Below are 15,755 nucleotides of genomic sequence, written 5' to 3'. Positions count from 1 at the left end.
TAACAGTATATCGTAAATAAGGTATTGCCTTTTTATTCACAGATTGATGGCACAAGAGTGGATTGTCAGGCTGATAAGTTTGGGTCAGTCACCTGCTCAGTTGGGTACCCAGTATTCAAACAAGGACAAGAGGTATGCTTTACAATTCATGTTTTTGCAAAGTAACATTTGAGTTGAGTATCTCACTCTCTCTCTCTCTCTCTCTATATATATATATATATATAGACATAGACATATATACATGCATATATAAGTTTATATTAGTAGAAACAAGGGGGCCAATGCCAAAAGACTTGTTGTCTGTGTAAGTAACCACTTTCAACAAGAGTAAGATGAGACCAAGTCTTTTGGAATCTGGCCCCCGGTGTAAATGTTTTTATAAACAGGCCTTATGCCAAAGTAAGTGACATATACGGAGAGCAAGTATTTTGGAATCAGGGTAGACTTACTTGAAGAACAGCTCTTCTGGAATCTGGCCTATTGACTTACTCTTTGTAATATCTGTTTAGAGCAAATGCTCAAAGTGTGCCAACATGCAGGTATGTCCCTGTACCATACATATTTTTTTCATTTCTCAGTTGGTATTGTTTTTATGCAGTGACAAGTACCCCAGTAAAATATGTGTCGCTAATAGAGTATGGAAGTGTGCAAACATATTTGATATCAAACTGTTACTTTCTTTTCCTTTATTAATTTTAGTATGATAAAACTTTTCTCTAGCAGGTGCAGGTTGCAGTTTGTGAATCTAATGTATGCATTTTATGTTTTCCTGTATGTACCTAAGTGTCCCATGGACAATGCCTTTATTAATGTGTTGTGGGAAGTGATGGGGATTGGTGCCCAGTACTTGCTTATGTAACTAAAACCTGTAGACATGTAACTTTAGTCACATTTATACTCCGGTATGTGTTTTAGGTGATTCTTCCTAGACATAATGATGCTCTCTTTATGGGAGTAACAGGCAGTCTCCTGAGCAGGGATTCTATGCAGGCATTTATTAAATTTTGTGCTTACTGCAGTGTGGTTAGACGTTCAGGGAGATGTATGGTAGACCATCGTAGAAACACCTTCAGTTGATAGTGCCAGGCCTCCACCTGATTGCTCATCCATAGAAAATGTAGGTTGGATAGGTCACTTACATTCCAGTTGTCCCATACACTTGGTTAGCCCAGCTGTGGACAGCACAGCACTTGAATGCTTTGTTATGGCCACAATAAATTTGCTGCAGTCATGTGTCTCTGCAGCTGAATTGTAATTCAGCCATGAATTGCCAGGTAATTGCTCCCACAGAAAAATACCCTACAGCGTACAAACCCATATCCTCTTTATTCTGTCAGTTGCCCATTCACTGGAGTAAGCATGCATTTTTCAAACTACTTAATTTGTAATGTAGGTTTTGTTGCTGACTTGCAGTCGTCCCTTGCAGTCTCTTCTTACTTGTCTTGAACTTTTTACTGCCTTCAAGGAATGCAGCTAATATGGTAATTTATCCCACTTGTTAACCCTCTTTATTTAAAAAAAATCAGAGTTATTTATGACCATTTGTCTATGTATTGATTGAATGTCTTTGTAGAAATCTGGGACACAAAACCAGGACATGCATACATGACATGTAATAGTCAGTCAGAGCAGTAAAAAAACAGAATGGGTGTTTGCTTTACTGCTGTTTTGTTTAGCTTAAGGATTTCATAGTGTGGTGGGTAATAGAGAGCATGGAAGAGTGAGTGGAGATGAACCCCTCAAGAGTCTATATGACAACGAGAAAAGGGAAAGGGCTTTTACTCAGAATATTTAAGACTACTTTTCACATGGGGGGATCAAAACTTACCTCCAAAGACTCGCCATTAGTTGTTTCAGCCCTTTTTTTCATCAACTGACACTTATTTAGCCTCTGTTGACCATGTTAATCCCACTAAGCTAAAGACCCAAGGTGGCATTTATACTACTAGGGGAAATTTGGCCAGAGCATCAAGGACTACCACTGCTCTTTTTGATTGGTGCCATGGGATCTTTTACATCCGCATGAGCTACAATCAACTCAAGCAGATGGGGTCTTGGTTTAACATCTCAGACAGCACACTGTGGAGTGCAGTACCTCCCCCTTATCTGCACTGCAGTTTTAGCAGTCAAACTACCTGATTTGGAAATAAAATCCACAGCCTTCTGTATAAAGGTAGGGGTGCTACCTGTTTCACCACTGATGCTGATACTTGATGAAAGAGTTGTTGAACATCAATCCACCCAATTAATATATGAATACATCCAATTAAATAAAAAATAACATTAAAACTTATCCGCTGAAGCATTTACTTGTATAACTTTGCTTATATATTTAATGAATGTGGGCTGTGCAATTTTAATGAATTTCAGTCATCTCCATAGTTTGCACTACAGAAGCATCCTGCTAACAGTAGATATAGGTGTAAGAAGGTGCGAATGATGACAAGACTGAATATTCCAAAATACTCTCCAACATGGAGAATTTGGAACATGACATGTACACTTTTTCTTGACTTTTAAATTGGATTGCTGAAATTAAACTGATAGAATCATGATAGAAGTAATGTTTTAAATCCCATCATCTGTAACTGTCCATTAGCAGCCTTTTTTCCTCATCCCTTTCAGAAAGCTGAAACGTGGTCTCTTGTTACAGTAGCTCCTTTACTGACTGTGGCAGGCTAAGTAGGGTGGAATTCATAAAGGTTACTGCAGTAGATTCAGAAAGGTAATCTACTGGAATTCAAAGACAGCACTACCACAGTGTTTTTGTTCAAAGAGGTTCTGTCTGTGGTTGTGCTACATGCTAATGTAGCATGTGTCTGTAGGGGATTTAGTGGCAGGGCAAGTTAAGTGTGCGGGTGCAGGTGTGGGTGTGTATGTGGGGTGAACGGAGGAATGTTTGTCTGAGTGAGGGGTAGGCTATTTTGTGTGTGTGTGTGTGTGTGTGTGTGTGTGTGTGTGTGTGTGTGTGTGTGTGTGTGTGTGTGTGTGTGTGTGTGTTAGGGTGGCTGTCATACTTCACACACGCCTAGACTCATGAGCACAGTCTGCAACACTGAGTGTAGGGGAACCATGATCCACCAGGGATAGCTCTTTTAACTTCATGCCTGAGTGGCACTTAGAGTGCATAATGTGCCTGAAAGGAACTTAAACACAACATAGGTTGTGGGAGGATCTAGACACTGGAGAGAACTGTTTTACATTTCATGCCCTAGCAGTACATAAAATAATGGGGATGAGGGAACCGCTAGACACCAAGCACACCTCTTTAGAAATGGGTCAGAGGGAACACTAGACACCACAGATACTCTATATGGTGTGCCATAAAAGCATGTATTTAATAAAAGAGAAAACATGGTATGGGGAACTGCTAGACACCAGAGATAATTAGCTTGCCTTAAAAGGCACTAAAAGGGATTGCAACCCTATACCTTTTCATCTTTTGCAGAGGATATTAGTCCGGTGTAACATCCCTATTCACCGGGGATATCATGTTAAATAAATGGCAAAAAAAAAAAAATTACAAAGGGACCAAAGGGATATGAACCCTGTGTCTTTGGCATTTGAAACCCCAGCATTAATCTGCTGCACTTAATGCAGCATTTTTTAATATATTAAGTATCTCAAGCATTATGCTATGCCTGCAACAGTTCATGACTTGCAAGTGAGATGGACAGGGAATGTTAAATATACATCCCAACCATGTAGCTTAAGGCATCAGGGCAAAGGAAAGTTAGTGATGGGAGAAAGTCATGGATGGGTTTGAAATATTCCTGCTACAAACATAGAAAGTTCCTAGAATAACACCTTTGTCACTAGCATACATTTAATGAAGGATATGAAGTGTGAAACTCTGTCTGGCATGAATGGACACTAATGTTCTCCAGGGAAGGGCTGACACAGACGCTTAACTTGTGCCAGAGCCATGGACTACAACTAAATGCCAAGAAATACTTAATTGTACAGAATATAATATGCACGGGTCTATATTAGAATTGCGAAAGCTGACTTTCGCGAATACATGTTCATTGACACATAAATGTCGATGTACTAAAACAACGAAGTACAAAAAAAGCGAATGTCAAAATGCCGAACGTGTTTTCTTCGCCAGCAGGGTGATCGTGGGGATGAGGAAATAAATCCTTTTCTCCACTCTAGTGTGGTCTCGAAGTTGGTATATTTAAGTGTGTGGGGGGGGGTGGGTGTTTGTTCACTTAGGTTGCTTTCGAGAATACGTTCGGCATTCTCATTTTCGCTTTTTTTGTACTTCGCTGTTTTCGGACTTTGACATTTATATGTCGATGAACTTGTATTTGTGAAAGTCAGCTTTCACGATTCTAATATAGACCCAATGTGCACACCAGCAAAACAAACTAATTTATAAGCAGGACATTTTCCTGCCTAAGAGACATCAAAGTTAAAAAAGTATTCCATTTCCTTGGTTTGCCCATACCCTCTTTGTTAATTTCACTATGATTTTTTTTTTTTGTGTTTCCTTCCTTATATTATTGTACTGCTTTGTAAACATTTCTCCTTCAGAGTTGTTCCAGTCTCTGAAAACTAATGTTTTGACATACAATGTTCTAAGTAGTGAGTTTTGTTTAGATAGATGTTTATAAACTGGGAATTTAAGTGAATGTAGGCCCCAAAATTCAGATGTATAGGAATAAAGTACAGATGTCGCATAAGAATTCAAAGCAGCCTAACTAATACAGTGCTACAAATCTTTATCCATTAAGCAATCATATATTACTCTGCCCCCCCTCCCCCACTGTAAGTATTTCAAGCAGTGACAGGTCTCTTGTAACCTATTGCTTTTATTTCACATTGCTGCAGAATGAAAGAAGGTAAAGACACATGTTGATACAGCCAAAAGATCTAGCCCGATTGCCATGTTTCTGAAAAATAAGTGCTGCTGATAAACATTTCCGTACACCAGAAATTATACTGATAAAGCTGATTTTAATCATAATATGATGCTGATCAACTATGTTTATGTCTTAAATTAACAGGTTTCATTTGAGATGAACTTTGATTTTAACCGTAATAACCTGCTCAACGAGGCAGAAGCAAGTTTCACAGCTTTCAGGTAGGAAACAGTAAGCAGGCTGATGATCATATTGTGACTTTTATTCAAGGTAAAATTCTCAGCATGCATTAATCATTTGTCTTTTATCTGGTACAGTGAGAGCAAAGAAGAGCAGTCTGAAAACAATATGGTCAATATATCACTGCCCGTGAAATATGATGCAGAAATCCACTTTACAAGGTATGCTGATGGCGAGGTTAGCCAAGGAAATCTGTCTAATGCATGCTAGACTTATTTCGGAAAAATGCCATGTAGTACAAGTTGTGTAGTCATGCCATGTGTGTGTGTGTGTGGGGGTGCGTGTGTGTGTGTGTGTGTGTGTGTGTGTGTGTGTGTGTGTGTGTGTGTGTGTGTGTGTGTGTGTGTGTGTGTGCATGCGTGCGTGTGAGATATGATATACAAAATTCATGTATTCATAGTTATAAAGCCAGGAGTCAATTAAACTGTACAAATCAATTGTAATTTTTATTTTTCTTCATTGTAAACTTTGCTTTAACTTAACAAAGCTGCCATTAAATGGAGAACTTGATTGTGAAAATAAAAGCTTTAAAATGTACAAGCTGTATCAGTTGCACTCTGAGAGGGTCATTGGCTGCAGGTATTGGCTGGGATCACCTAAGTAAAAGCCACCACTTGACTCAGTTCCTTCAGTCTCTAACGCCCACTCTTGGACCACCTATTCCCCCAAATAGCGCACAGTATACCAAGTCAGCAGACAATGCCTAGCCCTGCCTGTCCCAGATCTGACATCATAGAACATGTGAGCCGCACCTAAAGGACAAAAAAATTCAAGACAAGGATGCAAGTTTATAAACATGGTCAGTTTGTATGACCTATGCATCCAAAACCAATGGAGGGGAGAGGCAAAAAAAAGAGGATGGGGCTAGTTAATAACAAGATGTACTGCAGAAGTCCTTCTTATAGGTCATCTGATGTGGCAAGTACTGTAATCATCTTTCTGTTATGTCTTATTTTGAGGGAGTCACTCTGTAAGTGACAAATGGGCAGAAAGGATTAAGGCTATGAACTGTTTCTGAGCAACTTCCTGTGATTCAGGGTTTGATTCCCTCAGCCTTCATTTGCATATTGTGTGAACTTGAGTTAGTCACTTAAATAGTGTTCTGGGGAAATTAGGAATTTGGGTTAGGTCCAGTAATAACCTATGGACTGCATGCCTAGTAGCTAACTGTGAACCTATGCCAAGCAGTTAAGGAAACCTCTTATGGAGGCAGGAGCTAGATAGACCAAAAGGTCAAGGCACAGAAAACAATTATGTAGCACTGACTGGCTGCAGGCAGTTGTTGATCCAGTGATACAGTTAGCCTAATAACTTGCTGATTGTTTGACCACTGCCAATATATCCTTACCCAAAGTAACAGACATGAACATCTAGCCCACCATCCTCAATCTGTGCAGTCTACGTAAGTAAAATCTGGGCTGAAGGTGTGTATTGAAGGACAGTGTAGCTCTTTTAGCCCTGGAGACCATCCCAAGGAATTAAAAGTAGATGTTTGAACTAATTAAAAGTTAACTGGGAAACTATTTTGTAAGTAAAATCCTGAAATAAGACTAGTTCTTAAGAAAAACTGAGCATGGTTCTGTACAAATAACAGCTTCAGGCTCCATGCAGTACAGTCACGCAAAGCAAAAATATGTTCAAAGAACTTGCAGGTCCACTGGATCAGCCATTTTGAAGGAAGACAGACAAGTGCATTAACCTTGAAATTCAGTTCCTAAAGAGAGGACAAGGATCTTCACTGGAGAAACAGATGCAGGACCCATTTCAGGAATTGTATGACAAGCCTGCTCTGAGCCATAATTCTCCTATCTATTAGGCCATGATTTGCCAAGATGGTAGAAACACACTTCATGGCTGGGTGTAGAACACCTTAAGTTCAAGTGAAATAGGTTCATAAGAACAGTTCAGACTGTATGATGGAACTGATTACTTCTTCACACAGCAGGGAGGCATTTCCTCTTGCAGAATACATCTCCCTAGTGGAAGGCTGTCTTCTGACCACTGAGGCCTCTTGGATATCACTGGTGAGTTTCATTAATAACATTGCAACTAGCCAAACAACCTTGTCTTGATGTGCACTGTCCTCTTGAATCAAACCAGGAAGATCTGCTGAAGAGCAAGGGACCCATGCACCTGCAACCACACCATTCTTGGTCAGTACAGATTGCTGAGAATGATCCTTGTCCTTTCTTCCCTGAATTTCACTAATGGTTGTGAAATTAAAGGAATTATGAAAATGTAAACAAGAGCCTTTTCTCACACTCTAGGGAGATGATGTCCACTGCCTACAACCCTACACCATGCTGCAGGAAGCAAAACATGGGGGGAGTATTGCATTTTTCCTGTGGTAAACAGATTATTGTCTGGGAAACATCACCCATGGAAAACTATTGGCATATCAAAAGTCCCTGATGTGACTTAAGAAGTCTATAATGATGCGCACCTTCCCTGATTGTGACTTGCTGTAAGGAGGGTAAAATGGTCAGGGGTCAGTACAAGAGCCCACATTACTTCATGTGCAGAGGATATTTATATGTCTCATCTCGAATGTTTAGATACTACACCATGGACTGGTGGCCTGAATTTACTGAATCAAGTTTTAACTGTTTATGGACAGCCTGGAAAGTAAACAACACTGACAACTTTTGAAACAGGATTATATGCAAACCTTGTCCTCATTTCTGGAGTGACACTTGCTTTGTAATATTAAAGGCTTCAGATGTGCCATCCAGTCCACCATGGAAGCATCTGTTATAAGAACCTGCAGCAGCTCCAGTTACAAGAGGAGTCCCCCATTCAGGATAAGGGGAGTGACCTACCATTACAGGACATGGAGATAGTGGTCTGTTTTGTCTGTGTACAGAGTAGCACCTCTCAGTCCAGTATAGGATCTTAATACAAAGGAAATGGACTCAAGTAATTATAGATCAAGAAGTCTGACCAGCCTCATCTGTTAGGCTATGGAGAGGATCATTATGGAAGTAATAAATAACGACTTAGGTAGCCTACAAACTCTTGACCCAAGCCAGTGTGGCCTAAATGGACTAGAATAAAAACACCTTGCCATCTGCCTATTTTACTGAATACACTACTTGAAACTTCAGCAAGGTGTCTTTGTTCTTCCCACTGGAAGAGCATCAGAGAGTCTCCTTGATCTGCTAGCTAAAGTGATTTTGTTTGAACTAATTATTTGTACTCTGTTTCTTTCTTATTGTACACATCAATGTAAATGTTTATTCTCCAGTCATCTGGGATACTTCTCCCTAAATAATGTGATGAGTACCCTCAGGAGCCATTTGTCCTCTAATGCACCCAACATATTTAAATGTCTGCTAGGATTTCATAGGAGCCTGATGTTTCCCCTGACTTAATTTTCCTTAGTGCTCTTCTTAGTTCACTTTGGGAGGATTCCCCTTCCTCTTTCAGTGTAGGCTGTGTGTGCAGCAATATTCTTTGTATGTGCCCTCATTGTCTTCTGATCTAGTGAGCAGATGTTACTACTATCCCTTATATGTAGTATAGTCTGCTAACTATCTTGTTTAACTTTCTGTTATTGCCTTGAAACCTGATATACCTTGTGACACACGTGTCCTGTCAAGGAGCTTCAATCCTAACCACTAACACCAGAAAGGGCGTCTCATATAGGAGAAAGGATAATAAATACACACAGTAAAGTACAATTTCCCTTAAGTGCACACAGAGATCACAGTCTGTCTGGGGCTGGTTGCTCCACTGCTCTCCAGGTCCCCAATAAGACTCCCCATTGGCACAGCTATAGGGTCCAGATCTCAGCCTAACTGGCAAGCTAACATCCAGTACCCACTCTGTCCAACCAGTGCTTTGTGCCCCTGCCCAAGTAGCAGACACACACACACACACACACACACACACACACACACACATTTTGAGATAAGTATTTATACAACTTCACAGACACTCCTGGGAAAGGCTGACACAGATTCTCCAGCTGTGCCCCTTTACCCAGACTATATGGTAGTAATTACTGCCACCACCAGCTAATAATTATCAGCTACCCAAAGGCAATTAAAAAGGTGTCCAATTATTACTGTGCAATATTATTATCCAGTAGTAGTGTAACTTAAGCAGTCAAGGCTTATTGGAAGGGTTTATTACAGGATCACTTATAAGCATGCAATGTACTCTAGAGCTTAATCATCTCTACATAAACCAGCCATAGTTGAAAAGGGTTTAAAAATATTGAATAGTAAATAATAAAAACACAAGACTATACTACTACACCACAGGGCGGCCACGGTGGTGCAGTGGTTAGCATTGCCGCCTCACAGCAAGAGGTTCCCCGGTTCGATCCTCGGCTGGGGTGCCTTCTGTGCGGAGTCTGCATGTCCTCCCTGTGGTCGCGTGGGTTTCCTCCGGGTGCTCCGGTTTCCTCCCACATCCCAAAGACATGCTGCAGGTGGATTGGACACTCTAAATTGGCCCTAGGTGTGCGTGTGAGTGTGCCTTCTGTGGAAGGTTGGGCGCCGGGCTGGCAACTCGACACCGTAAAACTCCTCTGCCATTCAATGTGCGGACAAGGCGATCTGCTGTGGCGACCCCTAACCGGGAAAAAGCCGAAAGAAGAAGAAGAAGAAGAAGAAGAAGACTATACTACTACACCACAATGCTATTCAGGAGTTCAGAGGTCACACAGAAACTTAAAACAATTCAGTAGTACAGTTCTAACATAACAGAAAAACACTTGGTCTAATCTTTATAGTCCTAGCTACTTCTACAAGAAAACACACTTCTAAGATAACTTACTTAAGAGAACAGGCAGTGCTGTAGGTTGGATATCAAGACAAAAATGCTCACTAATCTCTGGTTCTCACTGTTTAAATTAAAACTGCAGTTCTGCTAAACATTACATCATCTTTTACACCTTCCTGGTTCACAGGCCACACAGAAACTGCATTTACATTCTTTTACACTTAGAGCAATAAAGGACATTACACATGTAAATTCTGGTTATTAACTTTAGCGTTAAAACAATAGGCAGGAAGCCTTCATCTAGCCAGACTGGAGCCGACTTGTAAAACATGAACGGCAGTGATGAAATAATTTTAATTTCAAAGGACCAACAAGAAATGCTTAACTTAGCTTTCTCTACAAGAGATGGCAATGTTGCCACATTGTTTTAAATTCAACATTTCACATTTACAGATGATAACATTATCTGCACAATTCTATCTGGCTAGGCTGGCAGCTTTCACCCAGTCTTTACATACCTTATTTCTGCTATCTACAAAGCCACTTTGCAGAAGCTGCTAGAGATTCTCTGATACCTTGTTCTTTGCCATTGTGGCTGCTCTCTTAGTGATTTTATTAGCCAAACAATATTCCTTCTTCATCTTGTTCATTTTGTCTGTCTCCTGTGCTCCTTCTTTCATTTGATAATTTCCTGGAGCTCTGTATTCCACCACTACCTTTTCTTATGAATTTTGTTTCTACACCACTTGTAGTTTGTCCTCCCCCTGAGTAGTGGACTCTAGATAACAGGCCTACAGGCTTTGATACAGTGCCCTTCCACTTCATCTTGGATTATCCAGTCTCCTTCTTACCATCGTATTTTCCATTTCTGAGCTTTGTCTTGTCAGTTAACCTATATTCAGTATAGCAATGCTATTCATTTTTGGCAGGTTAATTGGTTTTACTTTCAGATTTCACTACCAGGTATGTCACTCAGGGAAATTGGATACCAGTCAGTAGGTTACTGCGTGAGACCTTCTGGTCTTTATGGGTCTCTGCCATTAAACAGGTCCTCAATCCACTTAACATCTATTAACCATGCTCCTTTTGGTGCCATTAGTCAATGCAACCAAATAACGCTGAACATTTGTACTCTACCATGTGGTCATCCCTGGTGTATCATGCAGTCCGTGGCCTATATCTTACTCTTTTCCAAAAACAATAAGCACCACCTAGAAGCTGTGCTGCTGTCCAGATCTGAGTTCATTTGTAGATGCATTCCATCAGCAATAGTCTCTCAAGTTTAAGTTGGAGGGCTAGAATTTAACCCAGTACCTTCTGTCTTTGAGGTAGAAACATTCAGCATGCTTTTTGGATGAACTCCATACAAGCACCGGGAGAACATGTAAATTCCACACAAACCATGAATGGAGGTCAGAAGCAAAGCCAGGACCTTTTCTGTGTGAAGTTAAGATATTATACATTAAATTGACATGTCTTCAGCTGAAGATTTAATGTTTAAACCTACAATACATGTTGTGTGTGTGTGTGTGTGTGTGTGTGTGTGTGTGTGTGTGTGTGTGTGTGTGTGTGTGTGTGTGAGACACTTGACATTTAAAAGGAAAATTCTGAATGAAGACTTCTGATAAGTTTCACATAATATTGCGCTACAAGTTAACTGAACGAGATAGCAGCAATTCACTTATTTAGAAAGCTTATTAGAGCCCATTATAGAGTAAAGGGTTGTGGATAAAACTGAGAGTAGAGTGTGTGCTGAAGCCATATGGTGTGTACCTCATAACTTTAAGGAAAGGAGAAAAAATTAGTAAAATATTTAATTTTTTAACAAATCATGGGAAGGTAGTGTGCCCCCCCCCCCCCCCCAACTACAGGGGGCCAGATATTTATTTTTCATTATGTGCTATTTGTTAAACAGGTAGTTGGACCTTGACCCTTAACAGCCATGACCTCAGCTCAGTCAGCAGTATATACATTTAGAAAGTATAGCCAAGCATATATTTTTATATAACACAAATACAATGCAGTAAATGTACAAGCTCATTTTGTACAAAAATACAAGTCATAAGGTAATTTACAAGCTAGATGTGTGATATATACATAGCAGTGAATATGTGTGCATTAGCTGCACAGCAAGCTAAAGCAGCATGCTTGCAAAGCTAAAGTACTTTCATATTATATACAATATATACAAAGGTAGGCTGAGATCTTTTTTTGGCAAATCACCCCTAGCCGGGAAAAGCCGAAAGAAGAAGAAGGAGAAGGAGAGCATTGCAAAGTTTGATTAAGATGTAATTATTCACCAATATCTCTAAAGCAATTGCAAATAGATTCTTCTTGAAGATGTTTTCTTAACCCTTTTCAAAAAACATTTTCTGGAGTATTTTTATTTATTTTATTTTGATTTTTTTTCTGGGTTTGTCTGACTGAGTTTAATCAAAAACCCCAATGGAGTCCTGGGGAAAAAAGCTCCAAAGTATTACAAATATTTTCAAGCACACACTGAGTAATATACATGAACAGACATTTAATAATACACATCAGCAGTTATACGTACATTTGCTGATTAGATTGCATGGTATAAAAGATATGTATGCTTTAGTAGATATTGAACATTGAGCATTTGAAGAGGTTCATTAGTAGGTTTGTCAAACTGGTAACAGATCATGTGATTAGTGGTTAAAAATGGAGGTGAGGGAAGGAAACTAGGTAGTGCAGAAAAGTAAATTTTGTAATTAATAGGTGGCAGTGGGATGTGGTTCCATAGTTTAGTGACATTATTTAAATATAGCGTCACCTGCAGTGTGAGCCGATTGGTTATAATGATTAGCGAATCTTCTCTAGAGTATAATATTCTACTGGGAGAGTAGTTTTGTATTAAGTTGTTAAGGGCTGGGCAGTTTGCTGGCTTAGATAAGTGTGTGTAGCTGAGAAAGATTTAGATGATGTGTTAGTTCTAACCAGCTTAATTCTCTGAGGGCTAGGCAGTGGTGTGTTCTACAATAGAGTTTACTGCAGATTTGGCTGTGTTATTATAATGTTGCTCACATTTGGATAGCTGTAATAGCTGAAGTCTAGTGAAGACTGGGACAGCATTGTGGAGAGATGGCGGTAGAAAGTAGAGGCTATACGTCTTCTGGCTAGATCAGTAAGGTAGGCTTTTATATTATATAATGTATCTAGTTTTTGATGAGTTTTTTAACCAAGTGTGATACATACATGATGGTTCGGTTTCAACTGGTTATCTGTGATGAAACCCAGCATGAAATAATAATGGTACAAACAACGCAGAGATAATAAACTATAGACATGTTAGCCTGACCTTATAGTTAGAGAAATGATGGATGTTCTTCATGTTTCACTGTTACAGTCATTACATTTGGGTGTATCTGCTTGCAGTCGGCCTGATGAACAAAGTCTTGGGTCCTGAGTTGGTTGCTGTCCCTTCTTCCATGACGTCAGGTCGTCAGGGGTATAAAACATGCAGCTGACACCATCACATCAGTCTTTCTTGCCATGTGGTGCCCGAAGCAGAAGCAGTTTGCAAGTGCCGGTCGGCCGACTCCTGAATTTTTCATTTTCAAGTTTCAGAACCAAAGTCTTCAACTAAAGCTAAGCACCCCATTGGGGAAACCTTTTCTTGCTCCTTACCGATGTCAGTAAAAGTTATAATTGCATAACTTGTGGAAAGCAAATACCTCAGAAAGATTTTCATTCGTACTGTATTCCTTGCCTAGGCCCTGACCACGACATACCTTGCTGTCGGTTTTGTGCTTTATTTAATCAGTGCACTATCCATCGTCGGTATATTTTCACCTCTAAATATTTCGGTTCTCGGTTTAATTATTCAGAAATGCCATCAGTTAGCCATCCGACTACTGGGATTCTGAAAAAACGCAAAGATAAAGACAGAGATAGGCCGCCGAGGTCCAAAACTGCTGACGACGCTTCTCCTAAGCTAGTCGCCAGTTCGCCGGTACTCAGTGAGGCACTTCCGCTGCCCCTGATACCCGCTACTTCTGATTCGTAGGCCTCTACTGAGACCCATTTGGAGTCCGGTATGCCGTGAAATGCTTCAACTATGGAACCCATGGATGTCTCTACCTTGTATGGGTCTGGAGCTGCTGTGCAGGCACCGGCTACTGAGGGTGTATTCAGGCCTACGGACTTGCATATTAAACTGACACCTCCTTCTTCACTTAAGCCTAAATCTCGAACCATGCCTAAAAAAAACGATGCTCAGGCAACATGCTCAGGCCTCTATGCCTAAAAAACAAATAATAAGAGTGGCTGAAGATCTAATAACTCTAATCAGGGGTAAGCAAACCCCCCGCCCCTTCTAAGAGGCCTAGGACTGAAGTTGTTTATGAATCTTCTGACCAGGATTCTGTTTTTCCCAAAAAACAAGTACTTTGTCTCTTAAGCATGGGGGCTATTCAACTGGTACCAGAAGAGGAAAAGGGACAAGGTTTGTACTCAAGACTTTTCCTGCTACCCAGAAAAGACAATTCATGGCGTCCTATCCTGGACCTGTCTACTCAAAACACCTTTTTGGAGATTCCAAAATTCAAGATGCTGACTCTTCACCAATTACTTCCTATGCTTGGCAAAGATGCCTGGTTGGCAACATTAGATTTAAAAGAAGCATACCTGCACATCCCAATCATGGAATCTTGCAGAAGATACCTACTCTTCAAAGAAGGCTACATGCACTATCAGTTCTCTGCACTGCCCTTTGGCTTATCTACTGCACCCAGGGTATTCACAAAGTGCCTAGCTCCAGTTACTGCATTTTGCAGGCAAAGAAATATTCAAATATACCCATACCTAGATGATTGTCTAATTCAGGCAGAAAGCCAGGACATACTTTTGAATCATCTGGCCTTTGTACAAAGGGCACTAACTTTTCTGGGGTACACCATAAACAAAAAGAAATCACACCTGGTACCCTGTTAACAAATTATATTCCTGGGAGCAAGCTTGAATACAACTTCACAGATGGCTTACCTCTCACCAGAGAAACAAATTCATTTGACAACTTACTTCAAACAAGTGGCCACAAAAACCCTGCTGTCTGCAAGACAAATATTGCAAGGCTTGGGTTTCATAGCCTCCTGTATTCTTCTAATTCCATATGCAAGACTGCATATGAGGAACATACAGTGGTATCTAAAAAGCCTATGGTGCCAACATTCTCAGGATCTAGAAGCAATGATTCCTGTCATACCTTGCCTATGCCTAGAGTTCCTTTGGTGGGCAGAGGCCTGCCACCAAAACAAGGGACTACTTTTCACACCACCCCCTGCCACCCAAACCCTAACAACAGATGCATCAGACTATGCATGGGGGACTCATCTGGCAGGGAAGTGCATTCAGGGCAAATGGAACCCAAGTCAAATGCACCTGCATATCAATAAAAAAGAAATGTTAGCTGTACAGAATGCTCTGACAGCCTTCAAGGACCACATTCTTCCAGGACAACTAATGGTAAAGACGGACAACACCACTGTTATGTGGTACGTAAACAAGCAGGGGGGTACACATTCTTACCCCCCTCTGCAGACTAGCCATGGCATTGTGGAACACAGCCTTGAGCTACCACGTGCAACTACAAGATAAAAATCAAACAGGACAAACCAAGAATGATTTTGATTGCTCCAGACTGGCTACGCCAACACTGGTACCCCTCCTAGGCAGTGTGTCACGGTTATCCCCATGGCACCTGCCTGAGACTCCTTCCTTGTTGTCTCAGCAGGAGAACCAGATTCTGCACCCTCAGCTTCTAACACTGAACCTTGCAGCCTGGCTAATTACCTAATCTATCCTTTACCATCCCTCAGTAAACCTGTGATGGATATCATTTTAGAGGCAAGGAGGCCTAGTACTAGAAAATCTTATGCTGAAAAATGGAAAAGATTCTGT

General features: G+C 40.6%; 1 protein-coding gene across 1 annotated transcript in view; it reads left to right on the top strand.

Moving 5' to 3' along the window:
* Positions 1 to 15,755, top strand: part of ITGA2 (integrin subunit alpha 2) — a 2,089,078-nt gene that overhangs the window by 1,793,939 nt on the left and 279,384 nt on the right. Inside the window, exons 21-23 of the mRNA XM_044064418.1 lie at positions 43 to 132; positions 5,013 to 5,089; positions 5,186 to 5,269. Coding sequence (XP_043920353.1) covers positions 43 to 132; positions 5,013 to 5,089; positions 5,186 to 5,269 — 251 coding nt within the window. The remainder of the gene's footprint in view (positions 1 to 42; positions 133 to 5,012; positions 5,090 to 5,185; positions 5,270 to 15,755) is intronic.

This window comes from Protopterus annectens, chromosome 2.part2 (assembly GCF_019279795.1).
Source record: "Protopterus annectens isolate FY-2018-M chromosome 2.part2, PAN1.0, whole genome shotgun sequence".
Taxonomy (NCBI): Eukaryota; Metazoa; Chordata; order Ceratodontiformes; family Protopteridae; genus Protopterus; species Protopterus annectens.
This window is presented reverse-complemented; position numbering and strand designations above follow the sequence as displayed.